Source organism: Colletotrichum chrysophilum (genome assembly GCF_026319265.1).
Source record: "Colletotrichum chrysophilum strain AFK26 chromosome Unknown scaffold_198, whole genome shotgun sequence".
Lineage (NCBI taxonomy): Eukaryota > Fungi > Ascomycota > Sordariomycetes > Glomerellales > Glomerellaceae > Colletotrichum > Colletotrichum chrysophilum.
In genome coordinates this window covers 1-27,281 of record NW_026517485.1, presented here as the reverse complement: position 1 = coordinate 27,281, position 27,281 = coordinate 1, and the positions used below count along the sequence as shown (strand labels likewise).

The 27,281-nt window shown below is 53.0% G+C and overlaps 10 protein-coding genes and 2 non-coding genes across 12 annotated transcripts; 4 read left to right on the top strand and 8 right to left on the bottom strand.

Annotated features, from left to right (window-relative positions):
• Positions 1-3,946: 3,946 nt before the first annotated feature.
• Positions 3,947-5,070, bottom strand: COL26b_012962 (uncharacterized protein; the record flags this gene model as incomplete). The annotated part of the gene is made up of 2 exons (XM_053185591.1): positions 3,947-4,833; positions 5,016-5,070. 2 exons carry the CDS (start codon positions 5,068-5,070, stop codon positions 3,947-3,949), a joined length of 942 nt encoding a protein of 313 aa, XP_053030461.1.
• Positions 5,071-6,882: 1,812 nt separating this feature from the next.
• Positions 6,883-7,731, bottom strand: COL26b_012961 (uncharacterized protein; the record flags this gene model as incomplete). The annotated part of the gene is made up of 2 exons (XM_053185590.1): positions 6,883-7,582; positions 7,640-7,731. 2 exons carry the CDS (start codon positions 7,729-7,731, stop codon positions 6,883-6,885), a joined length of 792 nt encoding a protein of 263 aa, XP_053030460.1.
• Positions 7,732-8,294: 563 nt separating this feature from the next.
• COL26b_012960 (uncharacterized protein) lies at positions 8,295-9,078 on the bottom strand (the record flags this gene model as incomplete). Its single annotated transcript, XM_053185589.1, has 2 exons — positions 8,295-8,700; positions 8,780-9,078. The coding sequence occupies 2 exons, from the start codon at positions 9,076-9,078 to the stop codon at positions 8,295-8,297; spliced, it is 705 nt and encodes a 234-aa protein (XP_053030459.1).
• A 787-nt stretch (positions 9,079-9,865) lies between these two features.
• Positions 9,866-12,718, bottom strand: COL26b_012959 (uncharacterized protein; the record flags this gene model as incomplete). Its single annotated transcript, XM_053185588.1, has 4 exons — positions 9,866-10,366; positions 10,414-10,572; positions 11,786-12,485; positions 12,597-12,718. 4 exons carry the CDS (start codon positions 12,716-12,718, stop codon positions 9,866-9,868), a joined length of 1,482 nt encoding a protein of 493 aa, XP_053030458.1.
• An 879-nt stretch (positions 12,719-13,597) lies between these two features.
• Positions 13,598-14,486, bottom strand: COL26b_012958 (uncharacterized protein; the record flags this gene model as incomplete). Its single annotated transcript, XM_053185587.1, has 2 exons — positions 13,598-14,312; positions 14,368-14,486. 2 exons carry the CDS (start codon positions 14,484-14,486, stop codon positions 13,598-13,600), a joined length of 834 nt encoding a protein of 277 aa, XP_053030457.1.
• Positions 14,487-15,297: 811 nt separating this feature from the next.
• Positions 15,298-15,379, top strand: COL26b_012957. The gene has a single exon. It is a non-coding gene; the product is annotated as a tRNA-Ser (tRNA).
• A 402-nt stretch (positions 15,380-15,781) lies between these two features.
• Positions 15,782-17,798, top strand: COL26b_012956 (uncharacterized protein; the record flags this gene model as incomplete). Its single annotated transcript, XM_053185586.1, has 4 exons — positions 15,782-15,823; positions 15,946-16,028; positions 16,081-17,400; positions 17,453-17,798. 4 exons carry the CDS (start codon positions 15,782-15,784, stop codon positions 17,796-17,798), a joined length of 1,791 nt encoding a protein of 596 aa, XP_053030456.1.
• A 106-nt stretch (positions 17,799-17,904) lies between these two features.
• On the bottom strand, positions 17,905-19,496 carry COL26b_012955 (uncharacterized protein; the record flags this gene model as incomplete). The annotated part of the gene is made up of 3 exons (XM_053185585.1): positions 17,905-19,106; positions 19,167-19,247; positions 19,307-19,496. The coding sequence occupies 3 exons, from the start codon at positions 19,494-19,496 to the stop codon at positions 17,905-17,907; spliced, it is 1,473 nt and encodes a 490-aa protein (XP_053030455.1).
• A 1,057-nt stretch (positions 19,497-20,553) lies between these two features.
• On the top strand, positions 20,554-22,434 carry COL26b_012954 (uncharacterized protein; the record flags this gene model as incomplete). Its single annotated transcript, XM_053185584.1, has 1 exon — positions 20,554-22,434. One exon carries the CDS (start codon positions 20,554-20,556, stop codon positions 22,432-22,434), a length of 1,881 nt encoding a protein of 626 aa, XP_053030454.1.
• A 1,237-nt stretch (positions 22,435-23,671) lies between these two features.
• Positions 23,672-24,788, bottom strand: COL26b_012953 (uncharacterized protein; the record flags this gene model as incomplete). The annotated part of the gene is made up of 3 exons (XM_053185583.1): positions 23,672-24,465; positions 24,513-24,718; positions 24,766-24,788. The coding sequence occupies 3 exons, from the start codon at positions 24,786-24,788 to the stop codon at positions 23,672-23,674; spliced, it is 1,023 nt and encodes a 340-aa protein (XP_053030453.1).
• Positions 24,789-25,067: 279 nt separating this feature from the next.
• On the bottom strand, positions 25,068-26,139 carry COL26b_012952 (uncharacterized protein; the record flags this gene model as incomplete). Its single annotated transcript, XM_053185582.1, has 3 exons — positions 25,068-25,939; positions 25,990-26,071; positions 26,128-26,139. 3 exons carry the CDS (start codon positions 26,137-26,139, stop codon positions 25,068-25,070), a joined length of 966 nt encoding a protein of 321 aa, XP_053030452.1.
• Positions 26,140-26,957: 818 nt separating this feature from the next.
• Positions 26,958-27,029, top strand: COL26b_012951. Its single transcript has one exon. It is a non-coding gene; the product is annotated as a tRNA-Met (tRNA).
• Positions 27,030-27,281: the final 252 nt, after the last annotated feature.

Genomic DNA, 27,281 nt, shown 5'->3' with positions numbered 1-27,281 from the left:
ATCGTCGGGGGGAGGGCCCGCGCAGTTACAGTCTCGATTAGTGGAGCGGCGGTTGTGAGGAGAAAACGACTGTCGGGAGGTCGGAAGGGAGAGGAGGAAAGATGGACGGAAAATTGATGTCAAGCGAGTGTGAGGCGAGGTAGGGGACCTTTAGGAGGATAAGGAGGAGAGGAGGGACGAAGGGATTGGAGGAGGACGACGAAGTTTGTTGAGCGGGAGGCCAGGACCAGATCACAGGATTGCGTATGTCACTCTGGGCCATCCCAGTCTTTTCTTTCTGCCATCCATCCCGTCCAGCACTGGACCTGCACACTGCACACACGACTGATGGACTGCTGAGTGCGCCGATACCCGGGACATGGCTTGGAGCTGCCGCTGCTGCTAGGTACCGCTACCCAGTGGTAGCGCTGCACAAGCACGACGACCCGGCAAAAAAACAACAATAAAAAAAAAAGCTACGGATAAAAAAAAAATCGAATAAACCCAGTTTAGGGGATTGGCGCGCCTCAGGTCCCTGCAATTCTGCGCTACCGGGGGGTCTCGAGGCGTGGGCTCCACCGTCCCGGCCCACCATCAAGACGGACGAAAGCTACGTACCGAGCGCCCGGTGGTCATGTCACTCACTGCTCCTTCTGGCGGTGGTGGCTGCTCGCCCGTCTGCTGCTGACCTCGGTTTTTTTGTGAAGGCTTGGACTGATGGAATGATGATATCTCGGACTGGGAGTCATCTACAACTCCAATGATAATTCTTTCAAATCTCTCACCCGTCCATTTTACTCATGCTGTATCCAGCAATGCAGGTCTCAGAGTCAGCAGCTGCAGGAACAGCCCGCACAATAAGCTGCTTACCTCGTCCCAGTCCTGATGGGAGTCCTGCCAAAGCAGTGCAGTAACACAAACGGGTACGTACCTACCGTCTCTTCCAAAACGGAGGCTTCCCATTGACGGACGCGCACCGGGAGACCCTGCTCTGTCGTCATTCTCATTGGCCCAAGCCCAGCTGCCATCCCAAGCGAAGAAGGCAAGGGCCCCGCAGAGTGAACCGGCACCGGCTGGCTCTGGCCAGTGGCCAAAGTCTCGGGGAAGAGGAACAGCTCACAGAACACTGGAGGAGAGAGCAAGACCGCCGCGTAGCAGCGTGGGCCGCTAGCATCGGCAGGGCCGCCTGCAAAACCGCCAACCCGTGGCTGTGTCTATTTTTGCAACCACATTTTTTGCTGCATTCCACGCCGTTCCCCCCAAAAGAAGGCCGGCCCCACACAGACACTTCACACTTGACCACTTCCAAGACCACCTGCACATCTCTCTCTGCGAAGGCTTCTGCTGAATACGAGGCGAGATGGAGGCCCCCAGAATCCTTTCTGTCCTTTTTGTTCTCTTGTAAGACGGGTTATACTTGATACAGTCACGCAAACGTACGCTGTATGCGCTGGTTTAATGCGAGAAATACTGCAGCATCAATACGAATCGATGCAGCTCTTCCCAACACCAGACACCAATCAGATCTGCACATTTGAAGATTCCAGCCCCCGCCCAAAAGAGAAAAGGATGCTCGCGTGTCCCATGCCAAGACCGCGGAATCTGAGAAGAAGCCGCCAATTCGCAACGCCCATCATTCCACACACGCATCGACCAACACAAAAAAAACCGTGACATGCAGCGAGTGTGCATCACGTCAAAAATCCTCCCGTCCCCGAACCTGCATCACGCAAAAACCCCAGCGTTACCGTTTCTTCCTAAACCCTCTCGCATGGAAGAAAACACATCCCGCGTCCCCCGTGTCATGTAGAGGAAAATAGGGGTGAACCCGCAATCCAGCACAGCCCGCGCCCCCCGCAACAAAAGACCTTGGAAGGACCCAGCAAAAGGCACAAAAAAGTCGCGCTTGCAGTTCCAATGTCAAGCAAGATCCCCCGGGACAGGGCGGGCGGCATTGAGGGGGACTCCTTGGGGGCCCTTTGGCACCCAGCAACCGAGAACCCCTTTGCGGGGACGAGTTGAAGTTGGTTTCCATCCATTGGACTCGGTCGCTGATGACGGGATTGAAGCCAATGCCAATGCCACCGCCAGTCATCTTATCTCCAATCCTCTCTCGCTCTTACAAACCTCTCAACTCCCCTGCCATCTTAACAACAGCAATAAGGACCCTCTCTCTCCTCCCAAGTGAAAAAACCCTCCGTCGGAAAACCTCCATCGCTTAAAAGAAAACACAGCCACGCCGTCCCTCCACGCAGGTGGCTCAGACCTCTCTTTTCCGGTTTGTTCTGTTCTTTCAACCACTCCCTGGCCTCCCAGAAATAAGCATCGTTCCTTCTTCTTCTTCTAGTCCCTTACTCAAAGTGAAGAGAGCCCTGCATGCAACGCATGGCATACTTCAGTACCTTGCATCAGAGAGATAGAGCAGCACAGCATAGCAACGTATCATCGCAGGATATAGCACGTCTCGTGACACAGCCCGTCATCATCAACAACTCCAAATCCGAACCAAGCCTCTGCCTTCTTCCTCAAGCGTCCCGCCGCCGCCCCGTCCATCGCCAAGCCCACCACCCCAACTTCCAGAACAGTTTTTATACACACCAACCCTTGGCGCCTACGCCTTACCTTACCTTTGCACAAGTTGCACGGCCATTTACGAACCCGCGCACCGAGCGAAACGGAAACCCGGAAAAACGGCGCTTAACCCACAACGGGAGCAATCGGTGTCCTGACGGTAAACCGAAGGCGAAGCGACAACAAACCTTCCTCGGTGCTTCCACTGTGGCTTTCACGCCGGCCGCCGCCCCGTTTCCCACGGCGTTCCTGTCCCTACGTCACAGCCAAAGCGGCCTCTCTTCGTAACACGAATTGCGCATTCCCAATTCTTCCACTGCCGCCGCCGTCGTCTTCCAGGCCCAAAGTAACTTAGCGCCGTTTCACAGCTTAATCCCTTTCGAGACCATTATCCCAAATCTAGGACTCGCCCTCCCAAAGAGACACCAAGAAAAAAAAACTTTCTCTCGGCATTTTTGCCGTTTCGTCCATGCTCGGATAAACATTGTGTTTCTCCATAGCCTTGCCTCGCGCGCGACTGTCTCGTCTCGCAAGCTCCTGAGACCGCGGCCGAGCACCTTACCTTCACTCTCCAAAAAAGAGATCTTCAGGGCCTGCACATTCCTAAGGGAGCCACGGAGCTACTGTACCTGTCCTACCAGCAAGCTCATGTCCTTGCCTCAATCTCTGCGCAATCCGCCGCCTGATGTCGCGGCTGTCTCGAGCTCACATGTCTATGTAAACCCCTAGGACAGAGAGTCGTAGTAGCTTTGCTGCCCTAGGACTGACGACCCTCTGCAAATCCCTCCCAGCCCAGAGCCCAGCGCAGCCGATCGACGGCATCGGTGACGCGGAGTTTGGTGGAGAACGTGCGGTCTGGACCGAGATAAGGGCCCTGAGATACGTCATGTTTTTCTGTAGGGGGCTGATGATCCCACATCCCGCCCGTCGAACAGCTACAGATGTTGAGAAACGAACGTCTTTTGCTAGGTCAATCGGGTGCGTCGTTTAGTCAGCTGTTTCACCATGCCACGAATCGTTGAGGCCTTTTGCGAATGATCTTCGTAAGCCATGCGTCGTCTAAAAGTCAGGGTGAACGTCGGAAGTGGTAAGGATCGAAAGGATTGATTCGTGATTGAAAAGCTGCATGTGCAAGCATCATCATATGTACAAGCTCCTCCACCTTTTGATCGAATGCCTACTCGAAGGAACAAATGATAACCAAAGAACGAAAAGGCAAAAACAATAATCCCGCGCCTCCTTTTTGCCTGTCCAAAACCCGCGGGACAAAGAGAGCAAACCCGCCAGACCGGCCTGAACCCCGGCCTTGACCATCATGGTCTCGTGTTACTGGTCTGTTGGACCATAGTAAGAACAATAGGAAATTAAATCAGTGACATTCCAACGGCGATGGTCTTCAGGCGGGGCCCTGCGAGCGAGTCTTGCGCGCGGTACGGCCGACAGGCGGCAGGACCTTTTTGACCTTCTCGGAGATCTTGTGTCCCAGAGACTCCTTGTCCTTCTTCGGGGATTCTTTCTTGGCTGCGCCGTTGGTAGCCTTCGGAGGCCGGACGGGTTTCCCGGTCTTGACCTTCTTCTCGGCCGGCTTCTCCTCAGGCTCCGGCTTCGCTTCCGCCACGCCGTTGGTGCCGTTGGCGGCGTCGGCGGCATCAACGGCATCGAGATCATCCGCCTTGCGCTTGTTACTGGGCTTGGCCTGCGGTGCCGCCTCGCGCTCTCCAGAACCGGAGGGCTCGGCCTCGTTAAGGGCGCCCGTCATCTCTACGTCCTTGGAGGCCGCGCCATTAACGGCATCGGGCTTCTCGATGACGGGCTCCTTGGCCGGCTCGTCTTCGACTACGGGTTCCTCAGCAGGCTTCTGCGCGATGGGCTCCTCGACTGATTCCTTAACAGTCTCGGTTGCGGGCGCAGTCGTCGCAGCTGGAGCTGGAGCTGCGGCCGCTGGCTGCTCTGTAGGAATGGCCTTGGGAGCCTCCACGCCGGTCGTCGCAGCCGGCCCGTCTTTGTCGGGGACCTCTTCGACAGTGGCCGGCTTTGGTGCATCGGCGGCAGAAGCATTTGCGACTGGAGCATCAGCTGGCGGGGCGAGCGCAGAAGGCTCTGCGACCTTGGCCGGCTCCTCGGCAGGAACGGCTGATGTTTCTGTGGCAGGCGCGGGTTCCTCCTTTTTCTCTTCAGCTGACTTCTCTTCGACCGGCTTGACTTCTGCCGGCTTCTCCTCGACAGGCTTCTCCACGATCTCCGGCACAGAAACTGCCTCTATGCCGTTGGGCTTTGTCTCGGCTGCGGTGCGAGGAGCATAATGTCAGCGCATCGGTCTTCGGACATTATGGGTGTACAGCGACGGCGAGCGGCATGGCCGGCGCAAGAGTAGCATCGAGCCAGCGCAAAGCGCAGCTATTCGGCGGACTCTATCTATTGCATGCGACCGTGATATGAAGCTCGATTTGGCGACAAACACTCACCTTTGTCGACGCCAGCGACAGCTGGGACAGCTCCGGGGGCAGGATTGGGATCCATTGCGATGACGTAAGGGGGTTGCTGGTATGGGCGCACAGTGCGCGATGACGGTGGTCGCAGTCGGCGAGGAAAAGGTGCTCAATGGCCGCGGTTGGGCGTAAAAGGGCGTAAATTTGGTAGGGGTGAGATGTTGGGATGTTGATTGACGATGGAAAGCTGGAAATCCAAGATGGGAGTTGTGTGGGAGGAAATGGGAGAGAAGAGGGAAGAAGAAGTGAGGTTGGAGTCGGAGCATAGGCAGGAGCAGGAGCAAGAGCAATGGAGCTCTCCTCCTCCCCAACAACAGATGGGCCTGCTAAGGCGCTGCAGGTGCAAAGCAGAGCACCGGCAGCGGTGGCAGCAGGTCATCGCACAGAAACATGGGGTTGGGGAGCAGGACCCGGGGCCTTGCTTGGGTTCCACGGGGCGAATCAGCAGCGGGAGGGCGAGGGCGAGGGCGAGGCAAGGGCGCGCACCGTTCGGGACACGCCATTCCCATCGGCTGTTTTGTGCGTTAATGGTGAGGTCCAGTGGTGCAGTGCAGCGGGTGCAGCTGGGCTCGCTCGGTCCAGCAGACAGCCCGTCCAGTGCTTCCGTCCCTCCTCTTTCTCCGCGCTGCTGACCATTACTCAGTAGCTGACCAGGCCATCGAACAGGGAGCGGTCCTCGATCAGTGAGAGTGAAGCTGTGAGGTTGCAGGCGAGAGGCCGGCAGTGCAAGGTTCTCCTCGCGGCAGGCTGGGTGGAGACGAACCTCTCAGCTGCTGGGCCGTCATGTCAATCTGACGTGACGAGAGCTCCACGCAGCTTGCCATCTTGGATGTTGCAGGGCGGGAGCTTGGCCCGGTTAAGAGCCGGTTAATCCCAAGAAGTGTTACGAGGTGGCGCGACGGGAGGACCTGAGCTGGCACAGCTGCACAGCTTGGCTGAGATGCCGGCCAAAGCCGTTCGACGACAACGTTAGGAAAATGGCCCAATCCGGTGAGCCGTTTCCTCGAAGTTTGAGGGAAATAGGCGAGCAACCTCATGTAACGATGGCACAGAGCCCTGGTGTCGGTGGCAGGAGCACTGAACACGGGCGGGCAACGGTGTAGCAGGTCCGTCTCAACCTTGGTGCGGTGCCTCCCAAATCTGGCGTCCAGTCCAGCCAGTCCGCCCTCTCCTCGCGCAAAACGAAGGCAGGACCGTGTGTGTCCCAGAGAAGCACTGTACAAGGAGGAGCTTCCTCCGGTGCTCTTTCCTGCTGGAGCTGGGCAGGGCAATTGGGAAGTGGCAGGGCCAGCTGCAGAGTGTCGCAGCTCCGATGCGGGGAAACACTTGCGAATGGTTGGCTTCGATTGGCGATTCTCCACCCGTCCTCGTTCAAGCCAATCAAACACCGCCAAAGCTTTCAAAGCACGTCCAAGCTCCTGCACGCCATCTGCGATCTGCTGAGCTGCAGAAGCGTGCATCCGACGCCCAACACCCAACTTCTACAATGGTGATGTTGTCGGTGGCTTCGCCTTCACATTGAATATCCCAAAGCTCAAGCAATTATGCCGCCAAATCAATTTCAATGCAATGAACCTTGCTCCGATTCGACTCAATCCAGTTACCTTGAAAAGGTTGCTACTTCGATCTCATCTCTCACGAAAGGTTTTAGCAATTGATGGTCCATTTGTCTCATTTGTCCGCATGCTCGATATCTACAACCCATTGTCTCTCGTCAATATGTCACAGTCTTGACACCTTGTCCTATTGTTCTCGTTCCCTTGTTCCTCGACCCCATCGTCCTCACTGCTCTCCATCACCCTCGTTGTCCATGGTCGTCATACCTTGTCCCCGTCATCGCCACTCATCCTCGTTGCCGGCGGCTCTGTTTTCTACTGCTCCGTCTCTGACTCGTCATCGATAAGCATGCGGTGCTCCTGAGGAAAGGATCATTCCACATGGCATTGAGCGCGTACTGCTTGCCGACCTCCATAAGGAATTCCGGGTAGTTTGACAGAACTGAACAATGCCTGAAGTAAACAGAAGGAACGGCCAAACGACAGAAGGTCTTGACCAAAATGCGGCGAAGTTTGGCTTGGCCGACATGACCAGGCTCGAGAAGATCAAAAGCCCCAGCATAAACTCTGAAGATGGTGGGGGCGTCGTCTTCGTCGTGGACTCTGTCTCGATCCTTGACGTAGCGGACAAGCATGTCCCTAACGCCCTTCGCAAGGGCATCGTTCTGAAGGAAATCGCAAAGCTGATAAAATTTGACGTGAGACTCGAGAGCAGCAGCAGTCGAGAAGTCGTCAAGCTCGACCAACGTCTTGTTCGTTGAACTGCCTCTCATGAGCGCTTGTCGATTGGCAAGTGTGAGGTAGAGCATCATTCTGCCTGGTTTCACTTCGGGGAGCTCGATAGTCGAGGAGGCCGACTCTTTGCACGGGTTCCGAAGGCATTTTTCGAAGAACTTTGAGTGCTTCGTCAGGATTGGCTTCAAGACCGTGAAAGTCTTTTCGTCGCCATCTTCGCCGCATTTGATAGTAATCAATAGCTGCTCTTCGCTACATTTGGTCAGCAATTCAGCCATTACGAGACAGGTCGTGTACCAAGGTACTCACGCGGAACAAAACAGCCAACTGAGATCCATCGCTGCCATGCCGAGTGAAGCCGGCTTGTCGCCCTCGGTGACGCCGTTCGCGTTCGACTCCATCTTTGGTCGGCGTAGGTTGCGTTGTCCAACGGCGTCGCGGGTCGTCGTTGTTGGTTGGCATCTTCGGAATGCAGAGGCCGGGAGGCAACCTGCGGGTGGGTGGGGTGGATGCGTGGGAAGAGAAAGGAAAGCCAAAGAGATTTTCGGTGAAATTTTTGAATCAGGCATCTGTTGAACTTGCCATATGTGGAAAGCTCGCACCTGCCCGTTTCTGTTTCCCAAAAGCTTTCTTTGATGTGGGTAAAAGACAACGAAAACGCTGACCAATATTCTTCCTCACGCTTTCAGCGCGACCTTAGTCAATATCAAAGCGCGAACAGGAGACAAAGAGGGATTCGAAACCTCCGCTGGAAGTAAGTCAAGATCCCCAGTCTTCACGTTCGTGAGCCTCGAAGAAGGTGCCAGCGAGATCTCCGCGACCGCGCTCACCACTCCCAAGACCCTCACTATCAGCATCACTCTTCCCGTCCCCAATAGTGCCCGAGTCGTCAGTCTCAAAGTCGGTGTCCGCCGTGTGGCTCAGATTGTCGATGCTGCTCGTCCATGACTGACGATGCCTTACTCTAACGACCGTTGCGAAGGGCTTCCCCCGCCAGAACTCCATCCACATATATGTCCACGGCAGACCTGACCTCACCAAGTTGTTGAGCGTCCCTGGCCTCAGCAAGGCGCTGTGCCTCCCTGATTTCTGCTAACCCGTTCTCAGCGCGCCAAAAGAATGTAAGGGACTCCTCCGCTAGATTCTCCTCCCAATCGTCCCACTCGTCATCTTTGATGTTCCGCACGAACGACTGAACAATGGCGCTGGCTTGAATGTCCCATCTCATGTCGACGCAAAGCTGGTACGCCGCCCCAAAGTTGTCAAGGACGCACCACTCTGGGTTCTCCAGCCTGTCGTGGTCAACAGGGTGGCGGTAGTAGTGGCGCCAGTCGGTGAGGATGTCGCCGATGTGCTGCTCCACGTAGCGCCTGAGCAGGTAGTTTCCGAATTGGCCACAGATATTCCACAGGTGCAGCTTCTGTGCCAGGGTATTTTTCAATCTCCCACGAGTCCGGAAGCACGCTGCTGAAGGGGGTGATGTGCTCCGGGTCGGGGGAGAAGACCAAGCGCTCGTTGAAGTAGAGGTAGGCGCCGACGGTCTCCGGGGTCTGGTCGTCGATGACATACACGGTCCCGGGGCGCTGAAAGTATGTCGAGTACTTTCTTATCGTGCTGAAGCTAATGCGGAACAACTTCTCTTGGCACTGGATATAAATGAGGCTCTCGTCGAGATCGGCCGGGCTAACGAGAAAGTTGTCGGTGTAGTTGGGCAATGACTCCCGAGACCAGTTCTGAGGACCGTTCATGTTGGCGTTGTTGGATGAATGAGATAGTACGTGTCTGCAAATGGATGAACTAATTCATGCACTGAGAAGAATGATTTCGAACAAAGACCAAACCTGATGCGAAAGCGCAGAGGCATCTATCTATATAACTTGAAGTAGGGCATCGGAGATGCGTCTTACACCAAAACCTCTTGAACCTCTAACGTATTAATGAACTCTGAGCGTTCCATGGGTCGCTCAACTTCTTTCCCAAACACAGAAAAGCCCTTCGGAGATTGACACAGAACTACAGAGGATCCATTTTAGGCAGGAACTTTACTCAAAACGGTTGAAAAAAGCTTGCGCTTTTGTCCTCAATGTTTCTCCGCGAGGGGTTGCTGTTCAGCTTGACCCTGACCTGCCACTCATTGTGATCTCTCGACGCTATCAAAGTGGCGCTGCCACCTTGACAGCACGGCTCTCTTTCATTTGAAATGAAATAAGTACGCTCTCAATGAGGTAGTTGCGAAAAGATACAAGCTCAGCGAGACTGAACAGACACACATGAACTTGAAATTCGTCCAAATCTGAAGAGCAGAAGTTCACGGATGCTGACTGAAGAGCGTGGCCACACATAATGTCGTGTTTCGACTTCACCCTGAAAGCTGTATACACCTCGAGTATTTCCCATATTCTGCCTGGGCTATTATCTATCTAGACCGTCAAGGTGACATTGTGAATCAAACGGGTTGTCCGTGATCTTGCAGAAGGCCAGAAGCCTGCCGCGATCCTCCGGTGATTTTGTGCCTGACTCCGTGTCTTCTGGATATCAGTAATCCCTGTCTTCTTCTAACTCTGCAACCTGGTCCTCCAGCTCGCCGATTCGCTTGCGCCAATCTTGAATATCGCGCTCCAACGTCATAATCCTCTGATGATGGTTTTGAGCCCTCGTCTTCGTATCGCGAAGCTGGTTCTCCGTATCGAAGGCATGGGCGGACAGGGCCTTCCAAAGCTCGCGAATGAACGCCGGGCTGAGATCGGCCAGGCCGACAACAGAATGGAGATGCTCGGACGGAAAGTCGAGAATGAACTGCTTGACCACCTGGCCCCGAAGCTTCACCTGGCTGTCGGCATGCTCGTCGAATGCCTCGAAAGCAGCCTCGACGTTGTTAACCCACCATTCGCGATCGTTTTGATTCGAATATTCCCGATCATATCCAAGCTTTGCGATTTGGGCTCCGAGCGCAGTGCAAAGGGCCTTGGACTGGAAGCGATCGGAGACCTGCCAGACTTTGACTAGGAAGACGAGTTTCTTGTGCTCGCCCAGGGCCTCGATCCGCCCTTGAGCAGACTCTCGCTGACGGATCTGCAGTAGACGAATTGAAGGTACGCATCGAGATGCTCGGGTTCGATGTCGTTGAATGTTATGGTGTTTGCTTCGCACTCGGCAGCGGTGGCGTCCTTCAGACCGGTGGCGAAGAATTCGGAGTGCTGCGTTAGTATGGCTTTGTTGAAGACGAAGGTCTTGTCGCCACACTGGAGCGTCACCGAGGTTTGGGGTTCGCTGCAGTCGGTGGTCAATAAAAATTGTCTATTCAAATCAAGGAAAAGAAACTTGCGGTTTGAGGAAGACCAATCCGAGGTTGGTGTCTTGTTGACTTTGGTTGGCCATATTCACGGTGTTGCACACTGGCTGGCAGTTGGGATGTGAATTGGAAAAGTGTGGTCACACGAACCGAGTCTTGTGGGAAAGATGGAGGATTGGGAGAATAATTTTGCTTATGAGAAAACGCAATGCAGAAAAGCCTGGGTCTTCTGTATGTTTTTCCTTCGCGCTGCAGTGAGATTTGCTGAGCCCTGATAGAATTTCACAGTTGTCGTCTGTTCATTTCACATTCCATCCCCAGCTGGCTCCATCATCTAAGGTAAAGTAGCGTCCATGCTATGTCTCCACTTTTCTCGCCGCCGTCCTTGTTCTCCAGTCCCGAGCGCTGCTGCCTGGAAGAAACACTTATGGGTGTTGTTAAAGAACAAGATCTTCTTGCTGAGACGTGAGAGTCAACAGTGGAGAGAAAGCTGCCGGGAGAACCTTTCGCTTCAAAAATAGCATGAGAGAAATTTGACCAGGGTTCATGCCGCGTTTTGAATATTTTCGCCCGAGGTTTTAACATGAGAACAATCACAAATATCGCTTATGGTGGCGATTGCTTGCTGCAAGTCGCGAGGCGTCCAGAGATTGCGGTGTAAGAGGGAAGAAAATGAAACATGGAAAGCTCGAAGACTGACGCGTCGAGGACAAAAAGGGTCGAGGCCACAGCGAGAGGTTTTGCCTGTTGAGAGAAAGCACACACGGTAGGAATCAGAAGGATCTGGATGCTCTTGGTTTTATTTCTGCGCTAGAGGAAGAGATTATCGTCGTGATGGACATTCACTGTCTTTTAGTCCGTCTTCAGATGCCTCCTTGCTTTTCTCATTCCCATTCAACCTTCATTCTGCCTCTCCATCATCTTCGCACCGTGTCTGCGGGTTCATCTCACCCGGCTTTGTTTCATCCCAAGCTGCTGTCCGAATTAAACAACGTCGCATGTCCCAATCGCCACAGAACCGCAGCCGGAAAATTCCAAGTGGCAAGGAACTTGGGGAAAGCCGACTAAGAGTGAAAGAATCCAGGGAGAGCAGTGCTCCAATCCCAAGCATCGCTAGAATGAGTCGAGGCGGAAGTGCTCCCGACATCAGAGGGAGAGCTCACGTGGTAACGAGATTTCGGAGTGATCAGCGGAAAGGGCCTCCACTTGATCCAGTCACCCATATCCAAGACTCCGTTGTCCACATCCCAGGACTTGGAACAATTGCCAGGGGGATATTTCGCACGGACTCGTTCGCGTTGAGAGGTCCAAGACGTATCGACATCTGTCAGGAGCGAAGCAAAACAGATTGTGAGCTCGCGGACGAAGTCTGGAGAATTCTCCAACACAACGAGGTCGTCTCTGAAGTTTCCAAGAGGAACCCAACGACAGTAGGCGGCCACTAGCTTCGCTCGCATGTACTCCCGAGCGTGATCTCCGTAGTCAAGGGCCTCGAATGCATCCTTGTAGTTCTTGATAGACCAAGATCGTTCCTGAGCAGTCATGTCGTATGTAACGTTTTTGATAGGATGATCCATAGCTATTTCAAGGATGGAGCAGCCAACGAGTTTGGTCATCTTCGTGTTCATGAAGCGGTCGGCAATCTCACAAAGGTCGACCATGGGCTTCAGGCGCTTTGGCTCCTTCATCAAGCCGGGGTCAAACTTCACAAACTTCTTGATGGCGTGCATGGATGCAAGATGGAGGTAGATGCCGAGGAGGTCGGGGTCGATGTCGTCGAACTCGACAATTAAAGTCTTGCCCTCGATAAAGTTCTCGTTCTTGAAGCAAGCAGCGAAGTACTCGGAGTCTTTGATCAGGATGCTCTTCTTGAAGGTGAAGGTCTTTCCTCAGGCTTTGAGAGTGACACAGTCCTCTTGCTCGCTACGAAGCCATCAGTAAGGCAGAGTAAAGTGGGATTTTGGGTGTACTAACGGCGCCAGGAACAACGACGCAATGCTCATCTCGTCGGCAAGCTTCGTCATTGGACAATCTTCGGTGTCATCTTCGGCCTTGGCAGCAATTTTCTCGTTCTGAGTGCTGCTCCATTCGTCCATGTTTGCTGGTGACTGGGCGTTGTGAGTGATAATGGAAGTAGCGAAGCGCAGATGAAGGGTGAAAGTGATAAGAGGGGTTCAAGTTCAGCACCTGGGAGGACCACTGTGAAACTGAGAGCTTGGGTGGTAAGGCAGGGGATAGTTGAGTGAAGGTGAAGTTGGCCAAAGCTGAAACGTAGGGCCAAAGAAAAGAAGGGGCGGCTTCGGGGTCAGAACCAAAACAATGGCGGGCCAAAGGCAGCAGAATCTACTTCAGGCTTCAATGGAGACGCAGAGATCACACTTGCAAAAGTACACTGAAAATTAACGATTTTCAATCCGAGCCCAGTTCTCATCTACCATCGACCAAGTTTATGGGCATGAGCCATGGGCAGCGAATATTCGACGTTCGCGGAAACTCCGCATGAGTGTCTACACTAGATACAGCAAGGACGAATATTAGTAGAACGAAATCTGAGTGTGATTCAGGAGATCATTTTACTTTTGGATCAGCAGCTCCATCCTTCGACGTTGCCTTGGGAAGTTCGCTTCAGGCAGTGACGCCGACTTTCCGCACGACCGCAAACCAATATGAAAAAGCAGTGGCGGCACCGGATGAGATCAATAATGCTGTTTCAGGATGCTACTTGTATTGAGCAAGACAATGCATATACAGATGCTGAGTGACTAACTGAGGTCTTCATCCGTCATGGTCTCTATTCCCTTGGTCCCCGAAAAGGCCAAAACTCTCATCCCTGAGACGCGATGTGATCATTGATACAGAAAACTCTCAAAGCCGTAAGGCCCGATATTTGTCAATTTCCATTCCCCAAGCCTGGCGGTCTAGCGTGAAGCAATCCTGACGACTAAATCATGATTGTTCTTTGCCAGGTAAGTTGGTCACTGCCTGAGCGGAAGGGTTTGCCTCCACATGCCACGAGCTACCCAGTGCTTTGGCTTCTTTAGCGGTTTCGGATCCTTTTTTGCCTCCTGAAGCATGCCGGCATAACAGGAAGCCACCTCAAAGAGCAGTCGATGATTGCCCTGGATGAGTCTGAGGCATTCTTGAGAAGCAGCGATAGGGACGCAGTGACAGAGGGAGTAGATAATCGCGCGTCCCAGGCGTTTGTCCGTGTCGTTCGTTGGGTCGAGCAGCTTGAAGCACTGCGAGAGACTTTTGATGTAGAACGACGAGAAAGTCTCATATTCCTCGCTCACGTACGAATCGTTCCAGATAGACGGTTCCAAGATGAGATAGCATTTAAGGCCCTCCCAGACAGCGACGGCGAGGTCCTTGTTCAGGAAGCGATCACAAAGCTGGTAGATCTCGAAGTGTCCGGGAAACCATATGCAACGCTCCGGCTCTCCGAAGTACGGGACATCGCCAGCTTGCCCGAAAATCTGACAATAGACCAGGTGCAAGTAAACACCAAGGTGGACAGCTTTGATGTCGTCGAAGGTGAAGGTCTTGGTCTGCGACTCGACGAATCGCGGGTTTCGGAGAGACCTCTCGAAGTACTTGGAGTGCTTGATAAGGATATTCTCACGGACGGAGAACTTCTTGTCTTCGGCGATGAGGAAGACTTGGCTGGGCCCAGGGCTGGTGTCGGAAGTCCTGGAAGCGATGCGTTAGATTTTGAAGCCATCCCTACCTGGTGAAAAGAACTTACTCGACGAGGAAAGTCCATGCCTCCTCACAATTGATGTCGAATTCGAAGTCGGGTACGTCTTCGCTGTCGGTCGAGGTAGGGGCAGAAGCCTTGCTCTCATTGTCTTCGCAGGATTCCATGATTGGCGATTGCATCTGTCGACGTCAATGTTGTGCGCGGATTGTTTGTGAGAAGGTAGGAGGGTGTTTTTCGGAGCTTGGCGAGATAAGAGAGGTGCCTGCTGATTGACGTAAGGTAGCGAACGGTGACAAGCGGACTCAAGCTAAAGTGAATGTGTGCAGCCTGTGAAAGGGGGTTGGATAGTTGGGAAAGAGCATGCTGCCTTGTCCCCAGGTCGCTCCTGCCTTTCCCCATCACTTGCGAACCGAGCTTCCGTTGAACATTGCCTCCCCGACAACACATCAGTGTTCCGCAATGCTTGAATCATTACTGGAATCTTATATTCCGTCGTAATCATCACTCATACGGTCAGCAAGACCGCGTTAACTCTTCCTTCAAGTGCACAGGTGCAGAAAGATTTTAGTTAGCAAACAGAATATTCAGAAGCCAGGTCTTGCTCTAATTAGATATAAAGGCGTATTTTCAGAGGCTAAATATCTAAGACAAACCTTATATAAATCTTAGAGAAAGAATCTTGATACAACAGTTTTTAAAGTTGTCATTAGGTAAGGTTCACATCCCGTCGTCAAGCTTCAGCACATTAGCGGCGCCTGCACCCATCCGATCTCGCTGAAGTTTATGCTGCAAAATTCAGATGGCATCTGGAATGAAACGCGAGCCTAATCGATCCAGTCGTTAATGAATTTGCTTAATCTGGATTCCAACAGCGAGTTACAAATTGCGAAAATTGCTGGCTTCTGTACCGTCTACCTAGATGGTATCCTTACACTTCTCTCCAACCACAGCCCCGCATCCAAGTGGAGCCTGTCTGGCGTTGTGGCAGAGTGGTCTAATGCGCAAGACTAGAAATCTTGTTCCTTCGGGAGCGTCTGTTCGAATCAGGCCAACGTCGTTTTTTGGCCTTTTGTATCATGACTTCCGAGCTCTTTTGTTCTCAACCAACACAACTTTTTTTTTCCAATAGCGCAGCCTTCGCTCCAGGACACGACCTCTTTTTCCTGTCGATTCCTGTCGATGAGACATTGACTGAATTACTATGTACGTCTTACGTAAGAATCCAGCTGCCTACGAAGGATCCATCTCATCCCCATTTCAGTCGTAGGGCTGACCTATTACTAATCTAGCGTCCCCACGGAGGCAACTCCCATTCGGAATGATGCGGCCAACTTAACATCGCAACTGCTTCAGTTGCGTTCTGTCATCGGCGGCACTTAGAAAGCGGAGTCTTTTCTCGTTATTAGCAGAAGAATCTAGCTCCTTGCCCTAGTATCGCAGTATTGCATCAGCTTCCAACATGGAGGAAACATCCAAGACCAAGCGGGTTCGGCGAAGAAAGGTAAGCTCCCCCTGAGGCTCAACATCACGTGAAAGAGACAAAGAGCTGACAACATCGTCGTTGAAAATGGACAGGCTTGCGATCTTTGTTACCACAAAAAGATCAAATGCGACGCCAAACAGCCTCGCTGTTCAGGATGCAAGCTGTACAACTCAGAGTGCACATACACTGGCCCCACGAGAGCTCCAGCAGTCAAGCCGAACCAGTAAGTTGGCCTCTGTCGGAGTTGGTGGAATTCCATGGTGACTTTGATACAGTGTCAAGAAGATCGAGATGCTGGAAGCGCGGCTTGCGCAACTCGAGGCTCAAAAAGGGCAACCCCAGTCCATGACTGTCAAGCATGTGTCCATGTCTCCCATCGCTGGGGTTGAATTGAGTTCAGCACTGCAGACATTCTCTAGCTCCGATGAAGAGCAGTTTTGGGGGCTAGGAGCTGGGTCGATATCCAATGAAACCCCGAGCTACTCTACCGACCACGACAGCGTACAAGTACCGGGCAACGACTCTAGGACACTCCCACCGCTGCGAGTAGTCCTCCCAATCGTCGAAGACTACTTTGAGAAGTCAAACAAAGTTCTACCACTTTTTGACAAAAACGTCTTCATGAAGATGCTACGTGTGTGGTACACATACCCTGCATACCGCAAGACAGACGCCTGGGCAGCTGTCAACATCGTTCTTGCTCTAGCTCAGAGGCATTCGTATGCTTCGAGTCCGACAGACACACAACACATGCAACGATACATCAACAATGTGCAATCAGTCATCAACGAGCTGGTCGTCAGCGAACCCAATCTTCTGGCGCTTCAAGTTGTGCTGGGCCTGGTCCTCGTGTTTCACGGCTCATCCGATGTCCGACCTGCCGCGATGATCATTGCCACTGCGATGCGTCTCGTTCACGGCCTCAGACTTTATACCAAGAATCTGCGCCCCGAAGATGAGTATGATGCGGCCGAAATACTTCAAAGGAACAGAGTCTTTTGGATCGCATATATCCTGGACCGGGATTGCGCCATGAGAACGAGCTCGCCGGCCATCCACCAAGATGCAGACATCGATGTAGATCTCCCCGAAATGCACCCACCCGACAAGGCAGGAATCATCATTGGTTTCTTGGGGCAAGAATTCAACTACTTCCGGACCCGAGTGCAGCTTGCTTACATCCAAGGCAAGCTTTACTCGATGCTCCTGTCCGTCAGAGCCCTGAAACTCCCGGATCGCGAAAGAACCCAAAACATGATCCGACTGCGAGAGATGCTCGAGAACTGGGAGAAGTCGATCCCGGAGGAGTTTATGGCGCAAAGCGTGGTCGGCATTGTGTCAACGGAGTACATGCGGTACCTCTGCCTGCTGCACTACACGCAGTTGCAGTTGGTTGCGACAACGCACTATGCGGACTCCCATCATCTCGAGTGGCTACAAGAAGTTTTGAATTGCAGCAAAAGGCAAGCTCCGCAAGTCCTTCCCGAAGCTTTCGCGCTACAGCTGCCGGATTGCTGGGAGAAGCTGGTTGAGGAGGCGAGGACCTGCATGCATCTCTATGCTGCGACGCCTGAGAATGATTCAGCTCTGACTTGGTGAGTCTTTCCGTCCCTTCGCAGGAAGGAAGCACCGCTGACACATCCACAGGTTGGTGTCCTGTGGTTACTTGACAAGCATCATGTTCATCACGGTCAACAACCTAGCAAACCCCGACCACCCATGCCGACTTACCGACCAGAGCAATGTGGAATCTGCACTGCTGTTGTTAGAAAGGCTGATCAAGGCCACCGATGACTACCGGCTGAAGAAGATCCACGGTGCCTGCAAGGAGCTGAACGAGAAAGCAAGAAAGGCCCTGAGTCCTCCGCCCTCGACTAACTTCTTCGACCCACCTGGCTTAGAGTTTGGAGACGAGGACCCATTGGACGAAGGACGGTGGGACTTGATGGATAGTTCGTTCTGGGCTACTGGTGACTTTGCGACGGCAAATTGAGCGCCGAATGTCATGGGAATTTCACCAGGAGTAACGGAGTTATGAACGAACTAAGGCAGTATTATTATGTACCCAGTCAAATGGGTTGCGACCTGATATCATGCGTCTACAGAGTGTAGCGGAAACCAGGGTGTCTGTCACCCTTCTTGCCTTGATCAATCTCCCGTGCTCTCTCATCGATACTCATGTTGTCCCTCCGGTTATTGATCTTGTTCAAAAGAGTCCACATGGTGAAGTAGCCAACCGATGCGACGGTGATTGTGCCCAGCGAAACGGCATGACCGATGGTGTATCTGCCGTCAGAGGCGGTGATGCGGTAAATCTGGCCTGCCATGAGACCAGCGCTGTTTCCGATAGTCTGCTGCAGACCGATAGCGGTGGCGCGCTTGAAGTAGCCTGCGTTGCTGTTGCTGATCCAGGTAACGTTCAGACCGACAACGCAGTAGATGCCAGTCGCAGTGACAAAGGTAGCGAAGTACTGGACACCGGTCGCCTTCATGCTCACACCAAGCATGAGCGCGTAACCCGTTGCAGTGACAAGAGCCATGGGAACCATGAAGATGGCGCGCTTGTTGAGCTTATCGGAGATGTAGGCGATGGTGAGGTAGACCGCAGACGCCCAGATGTAAACAGGAACCGTGAGAAGCTGAGTCTTGATGCTGCTGTATCCAAAGCCGCGGATGATCACGGGCAAGAAGGTGCCGAAGCCAAAGGAGCAGGTGTTCGCGCAGAACTGGCAAGCAGCAGAGAGCCAGACCTTGGGATCCATAAACGCAAGCTTGACCTCCGTCTTGTCGAAGTTCTCAGACTCGCCCTGGTACACCCTCGCCTGCTCAGCGCGGATGCGCATCAGGTTCTTGTCGTCCTCCGTGAGCCACTTCGCCGTCTCGAAGCTATCGGGGAGAAGCACGATGATAGCGAGGCCGACAGCCAAAGAAATCACACCCTCAATGAGGAACAGCCATCTCCATCCAGCCAGACCGCTCGCGCCGTGCAGGCTAGTAAGACCGTATGCGAGAAGACCACCGAAGGCACCAGACAGAGCCGCCGCGACGAAGAGGTAGGAGATCCGGCGGGCCTGTTCCTCGCGCTTGTAGAATGTGCTGAGGTAGAGCGTCAGGCAAGGGAATAAGCCACTCTCGAACATGCCGATGAGCAGACGCGTCGCGAGGAGGCTGGCGTAATTGGTTACGAAAGCGGAGCCGACGACGGTGGCGCTCCAGGCGAGGATGAAGAAGGGGATCAGGCGGCTCGGGCGGGCTTTCTTGAGGATGAGGGACGCGGGAATCTCGAAAGTGATGTAGGTTACTGGGGGTTGCGTCAGGTTTAATTCCCCTTGCGGGAAAGGGGTTGAGGTTGAGAACTTACCATAGAAGACTGTGACCGCGACGTTGAGTCTGTTGCCGGTCAGATTCAAGTCTTCGTTCATGCCGGCAATTGCGGCGTTGCCTGTAGCCAACTTGTTAGCAATTGAGATCAATATTATGAAGCAATTGACGGCGACTTACCAATGTTACTGCGATCTAAGTACGCAACCAAGAAGCAGATAATCATCATCGGCGCAAGCCAAAAGTCCAACTTTCTCAATAGCTTCTTCTCCGCGATGGGATCAATCGTCAGGTGGGAGCTCGCATCCACCGAATGGGGCGAATCGACATCGCCATCTTTGGCTTCCATGGGCATCTTTTCCACGGACATTGTCGTCGAAGCTGGTCTCCAAAGTCTCGCTGAATCGACAAGTTGATGTTGTCGTCGATGGTGTAGACTTAGCTCGGACTGATCAACATCGTTTCAATTGAACGAATCCACCGGCTATGCATTAGATATATATCTAACCCAAACATGCATCGTCAAAGGCAGCCAAGCCAGGAGTGAGGTCACCGGATTCACCTATCTAGCCAACCCACGAATTTCCCGACGCTAGCGCTATCATCGCACTCCTCTGCGTCGGGAATTGCCCGCAGCTATCAATGGCGTCGGCTGATGATCCATGCAGTTTAGCGGGGATGCCACCAAAAAGCCGGGGAAACATGCCAGGATTGCTTATCACCCGGCCTGTCTTTTCGATGGGTTAGGGAGCCAAGAATTTGCCCTCGGTCAAGTGTGGGGGATCTCTCAGCGATAACAAAGGAGGAGTTGCGCCGTCGCGTGAAGAATTATGAAAAGGCCGACATCGCCTCGACCCAAAATCTGTCCCCGTTTGGCTCCATTTCCCCGATGTCAGGAGGCCCAACCACCGGGCGCATCTTTTCGGCATTCTCTCCGGCCAGACGCGGCTCAGCAGATTCGATGGATTCGACGTCGTCTCCTGCGGCTAACGTCCCGAACGCGAAAAGTCCGATTTCTCGGAAGAGGAAGCGAGGGAGGCATGCTGTCGCGTGCGAGTCGTGTCATCGGCGAAAGCAAAGGGTAAGTCGATAGGCTATTTTTGATCCTTGTCTTGGCGTGGTCTGTTTCTTGAGTCTTTGCGATACGCATCTCAGTGTTTGTTGGTCTTGGATTGTTTGGTTTTGGACAAACGGCAATCATTGAGCAGAATTTTGATGTCTTGACAGTCTCTTACTGACTCAACAATCTCAAGTGCAATGGATCTCGACCATGCTTCAACTGCGAACGCCGTGGAGTAGGCTCGTCATGCTCATACAGCCATTTGGAAGATGATGGCGAAAGACCTGCTCAGCGATCCCGGCCTCCGATCATAACTTCACCGGTCGTCAGTTTCACGACACCACTTTCGCCGACGACAACGCCCTCAATGCCGACACAAGAGCCCGAACGCCAGGACGAGTCTTCTTCAGGATCCGGCGCAATTCCGTCGCGGTCCTCTAGCAGCGGAGGTGGAAGACGGCAAGGCGAAAGCGGACAAGACCAGCCGACTGAATACACCGTCGGCAATCTCTTCAAAAGCCGCGACGCGCCGTCATTCTTTGGATCATCGTACTTCGGCCCTCAAGCAGCGGCAAAGATTATTCAGGCTCCGGCGCCTGAGCTCTCTTCGGGACTGTCCCAGAAAGCTCAGGCTAGCTCAACACACTCGTTCCGCGATGAAGGCGGCCCGTTCTCTCAGATATGGGAGTTGCTTGGACTATTGCCGAGAAGGAAGACGACAGTTGACAGGTTGACGGACTGCTTTCTGAATGAACTCAACTGGGCTATCGACGCCGTTCAGCCAACCTCGTTCAAGGCCAAATATGAGAACTTTTGGTCTAGGAAGTTTGGGTTCGATGACTTCGCCACCATTGACCTTAGATGGCTGGCGTTACTATTCATTGTCATGGCTTATGGTATTCTTCTTGACTGTCCAAAACCACGGAACAAAGAGATTCAAAGGGAGGTTCATGAGACTTCTCAAAGATTCTACTGGGCTGCAAGGAGAGCCATCGTCATCGCCCCCACCTTCTATGGCGAATCTACGGATCTCGTGAGAGCTGGAGTGTTGGTCACTCGCTATCTCATCTACACTCGTCGCGTCCCCGAGTCGTGGCTCACCACCAGCTTTGCAATGCGCATGGCCCAGGCGCAGGGGATGCATATTGACGGCGAACGATGGAGGCTGCCTAGGAAGGAGACAGAGACAAGGCGACGGTTGTGGAGCAACCTGTACATGCTCGACAAGACCATCGCCCTCGCCCTCGGCAGACCATTTGCCATTGTCGACCAGCAGTGCATGGTCAAGCCCCCGTCTAACGTGTGGTTGGATGATTTGAATGACGAAGAAGCGGCGAATGTCACCGAAGCACCTCTGTCCGAGCCTACCCCAAGCGTGTTCAGTCGACTTGCTCATGAGCTGGCTGTGGTAGTTGGAAAGATCCAGGAACGATGCTTCGGGCTGTTCACGGTATCCTACGAGACGGTCTTGACGTTGGACAAAGAGATCGAGACCTGGAGAGGCAGGTTGCCGCCATATTTCGAACTCGACGACCCCGATACATCAAAGGACGAGCGACTTCCTTTCCTACCATGGCAACGACTTCACCTTCATAGCATGTATCACTTTGCCCGAGTCACCCTTCACCGACCTTTTCTTTTGCGGCAATCCATCACCAATCGATACAAGCACAGTCACGATGTCTGTATCGCTTCAGCCTGCGCTGATCTAGGCATGGGCCTTAAAATGTTTAGCCAACCTCTCAACGACAGGTTGAAATGGAGTTTGGGCCCTCATAATCTCTTCAACAGCGCCTTGGTGCTCGGCATCATTGCCGTCAGAGATCCTCATTCTCGCAGGTCTCAGGCCATCCTTGAAGACCTCGCTGCATACTGCGAGATGCAGCGAAACGACGTCTGGCTCAACGAGTTCGCCCTCGCTGAAGTCAAGATAGTCGAGCTGTGCGTGAAGAAGGCAAGGCAATCTCAACCACCGGCGCCTAATCCCATGGTACCCTTGGCTTTGGCATCTCCAGCTGAGCGGCCTATGGCATCTGCTGGGCCCCAGAACGTGATGACTACGCAACCCCAGTTACCGGTTGAGAGCCCTGACTTCGACCCCTTGCTCGTTGGCCTTGGGCTGCCGTATAGCACCTCAAGTGCTCAGATGACCTGGGATGATCCGGGGTTCTTCTTACCCGAGAGTGGAGACTTGTCGCAATGGGAACATGTCATCAACACGATTATGCATGATCAAACGAATATTTAGAGCTCTAAGTGCGCATTGAAAGCATCAAGTCATCTTCTCTAGCAGAAAGAAATCGCAACCGTTGTATACAGGGCACCCCATCACTCACTCGCGCCATGCCACCATCGGCTTTCTGAAGAATTTGCGGTACAGCGGAGGCAAGCCACACATAGCCCAAACAGTATCGCCCGAACCACAAGCAGGGTCATGACCTCCAACGTATCCCAGCCGACCCTTTCCAATCTTTCCAAAGGCAGCAGGAACACCGACTGGAATCCCCTTACAGCAAGGCCCAAAGAACGTCTCCCCCTTGTTGAGCCTCTTGCATTCAGGCTGCCCGACATACCAAGCCTCATCAAAGCCAACATCTGTCAAGCAAAATGATTGGCAGCATATGTACTCATTCGGAAGCACCGTCGAACCCACTTGGTCTGCGTCTCTGTTCAGCATCGCAGAGAGTCCCTCGGGACACGCTCTCGCCCGCCAATCCAGACCGGCCAGCGAGAAGAACGAGTTCACTTCCGCCTCGACTAGGACGTACGAGAAGAACCCCATTGCGATCGCGGTGCCTCCTTGGTGCAAATACGCCAAGACGGAGTACCAAACGTGGCCGTTCTCAGGACGTGCGAGGCCACCGTCGGTTATAAGCACGGCTTTCGGGGGCGTGCTCTGCTGCAAGACTTGGATGGCAGTTTCTGGCTCGGTGGCTACTTGGAGAGTGACGTGGCGTGCTGCTTCACGATAAAATGGGCGCCAGTATTCGTCATGGATCTCGTGGTGAAGCAAAGAGATTGCCAAGAGGCGTGGCTTTCGCGCCACCAAGGTTGTCTCCATCATGCCTAGAATGATGAGTTAACAAGTGGGAGAGGGTTGGGTATGGCACTCACGAAGATGATGGTATTATTGAATGGTAGTGCCTAAGGTGAGGTCGTTGAGTTGGCAACCTGTTCGGAGTTGGCCGCTGATCAGACCTTTTCTTATGTGAAGATGCCATCATCACTTTTCAAAAACATTTGTTTCAACAGCATAAGATTACCTGCGCAGTGACCAGCATGTCTAAGACACACAACAATGAAATGCCATTTTTCTGTTTCTTGATCGCAGTAGTTGTAAAGCGGAAGCAAAATTGTCAAACACGATCCTCACTTGAACAAAGGCAACCGATAAAGACCCCTGATGACGGCAAACCATCAACTCCTGAGAATGTAGACCGATCTAGTTTATTCTTGCCTCGATGTATGATATCCCACCAACGTGACTATTTGAGGTCCTTGGCTTGAAGTTCCACAATGTCTCCAATAAGATCCATGAGCTTCGGTTGAACAGGGTTCCACCCAAGACACTTCCTGGCGCGGGTCGCAAGACCCCTGGAGTTGGAGCCCCATCTGTAAGGACCTTTAGGATCCTCTTTGACAACGCCATCCCAGTCAAGAACATCAAGTTCCGATGTCTTGATCAATCCTTTGTCAAAGGCCACCTGCGCAACAGCCTTCTCCACGTCACCCCACGAGAAGCTTCCATTCTCTGCTAGGTAGTAGCCCTCTTCTTCCCATGTCGCCTTGCCTCCGCCACTAGCTGCAGCTTCAGTCAAAGCTAGGTAAAGGTTGCTGAGATCTTGGATGTGAACCTGATGCCATATGTTCTCGCCATCTCCGATCCTAATACCCTTGCCTCGTTCAAGAACGGTGGTGGCCAGCGTGTAAACCTGCGTGCTTTTGGTGTTTCCCGGGCCTCTGCCAGGCCCGTAGATGCAGCAAGGGCAAACAATGGCGGTCTTGAAGTTCTTTGTGGGCCATGCGATTGTCTCGGTTACAATCTTGTCCACGTTTCGGTGAAAAGCGTCGTCTGGAAGATTCAATAGTTCCAAAACACCGTCCCAGTCGTCATAGACCTTTGAGCGGTGCACCCCACATGTGTTGGCTCTACCGTCTTCAACGGTCAAGATGCCCGTTCCCGAAGTGTGGATGTACCACCCTGGTCGCTCTGCAGGATGGAACTTGAGGCCTTCGATGAAAGCCCCAGCAGATTCTTCGTGATCGCAATCGGCGAAGTCTTATTTCATGTGAGACAGAATACCTTTTGGATAGTGGAAGACTTACGAAGAACTATGTCTGCGGCCGAAGCCTCCTCCCGCAGCACGTCCGTCGAGTTGAGGTCACCAAAGACAGGCCTGACGTTTGGGAATGCTTCTTGTAGAATTGCTGCTTTTTCCTGGCTTCGAACAAGCGCAGAGAAGCTCCATTCCGGATGAGAATGGTAGGCTGCATAGAGGAAGTCTCCTCCAATGTAGCCGGTTGCTCCGGTTCTTTTGCCTCGTCAGCCGTGGGTCGTGCTGTTAGCGAGATGACTTACATGAATACTTTGGGCGATTCCATTCTGACGGACGAATTTGATGATGCTTCCGATTTGGACCAAACAGTATGGAGGTGTTGTATACGTAAATCTGTCTTTAGTTCAGGCTCCATTGTCTTTGGAGAAATACCTCTGTAGCGCCCTACGAGCCCGCCTTATGACATAACATCAGTCGACACACGATGCACCTCGTAGGCTGGTTCGTTCGGACTAGCCCCACCACGTATGCATACCCAGATCATATTAGTAATTCTAGAAGGAACTCATATTCCGCCGATCCACGATTTGAGGACTGTTCTCCCTCAGTGTATTCCGTTGACCTTAACCTCAGTAACACCATTGACCCCATTGACTGCCTTGACTCCATTCACACCATTCAATGCCTTTTGCGACTTCTCCTCGTACACGACCTTGTTGACAAGACTTCCAAGACCATGGCTCATGACAATTCGGAGGTCATCGCCGGGTGCCAGAAACACAGGCGGAGTCCTGCTCACACCAATGCCGTGAGGTGTTCCCGTCATGATCACCGTTCCAGCTTCCAACGTAGTACCCTGCGACAGGTATGCCACGATCTCGGCAATTGAGAAAATCATGTCGTCGCCCCTACCCTCTTGCATGACTTCGCCATTGAGAACCGTCTTCAGTTCAATGACGGACGGGTCCGGGATGCTGCTCGTGCTGACAAGACACGGGCCCATCGGCGCAAAGCCGTCGAAGCCCTTGCCGAAGCCCCACTGCGCGCCGGCGAACTGGTGTTTCCTTCCGGTCACGTCGTTTGAGCACATATAACCCAGAACGTAGTCCATGGCATCCTCAACAGAGACATTCCTGGCGTCACGGCCAATCACCACAGCGAGCTCTGCTTCATAGTCTGCTTGGGCATCGGTTGCCTGGTGAGGAATTACCAGCGGGGCATTTGATGCGTTCAAACAGCTTGCGGGCTTGAAGAAAAGAGTAGGGTGCTCAGGGAGCTCAAGGTTCATCTCCTTTGCATGCTTGCGGTAGTTGAGGCCGATGCAGCGGATGGTGCCGATCTCTTTCCGTGTCAGAGGAGGCAGGAGCTTCTGGATGTTGAGGACTTTTTGCGTTGGCTCCGCAGAGGCGTCGAGTGCTGATGTGCCGGAGAAGACACGGACAGGGACGGGAGTTGACGCCGCGAGGGCCGCTCCGACTTCCGAACTGTGAGTACGATGGCGGTCATTGAGAGTCGGGGATTCTTACCATCAACGGTCTCATCGACTGGTTCACCGATGTACTCCCTCCAGTCATCCTCGGCGATGAACCGTACCAGACGCTTCCATTTCTGGTCATTGCCGTTAGACAATCTCACAAATACTGTTGTGGTAAGTGATTCCTTACCGGTGCTACCATCTTGAATCTTGACCGTTTCTTGGCAGTTTCCCCAGTACCTCAAAAAAGCTTATCAAAACGGAGAGAGAAGAAAGCAAGTTTGTTTGCATGCAGTGAGGGGAATCTCTGGGCCCCTGATTTGGCCCAGCGGATATAAACACGAGAATTCCATCACTGTTTCCTTTGTGTGATTGGCATGTCGCTCATGCATGCCTCTCCGGTCAACGTCCGTCATCATGGCCAATTCCCGAAGGCGTCGGGAAATTCGATCGGCTTTTGGACCAATACGGGAATCCGGATCCGCACAAGATAAGCGTCGGCCTTGGAAACCCCGCAAACCCACATGTCCAAGATCAAAGGTGGTTCGGCAGATTGATAAAGACGAGTTGGCAATTAGGTAACTATCTGTCAATTATCCGGGGAGAAAACGTGGCTCGGGGTCATCTTGGCCACAAGATGTCCGTCCTGTTCCTGATCCCTTGACCCGGGTCGCCTTCTCCGGGTGGGTCTTAATCTTTGGCCCGAGCTGTTGGGTTCTATTGATTCGGCCGATGCATGTTCTCCACCTCTACTCGTCAACTCAGCGCGGCAACGTCTCGCGATATATCGTTTTTTTCTCTTTCATAACTCCGACCGATCTCTGAAATGGGAACTTAGACTTTGTGTTATCTACGAATTGACACTCAGAGGTTCTCCCATTTACGGGCCAGGCTACCAAGGTGCGTAGCTCGGTAAGTCCTCGGTCAGCAAGCAAAACCCGACCCACGGGTGAGTCACAACACGCTCTACTGGGTCACCTCTTAGGGCACTTGTGGTTCACAAGTTTTCAACAAGCAACAAGCACGGTAGCTCAGGGGTAGAGCGCTGGGCTCATAACCCAGAGGTCCCTGGATCGAAACCAGGTCGTGCTATCATCATTTTTTTGCTAATGTCCCAAACATCTTAAGTCTTCTGATCATAAACTCTTCCGTCACCAGGTATAGCTTCTTCGTTTTTGACCCCAATCTTCTTCCAAGTTTGAGTCAACTTCCCTCTCGCCTAATTTCTCTTGGCATCCACTGTTAGTACAATACATGGGCTATCACCAAAATCCCTAACAGCTGAAAATCTTTCACCTCTCTCCCCAGCGCCCTCCCGCGATGGCCTCGCAGCCTCCGGCGGGC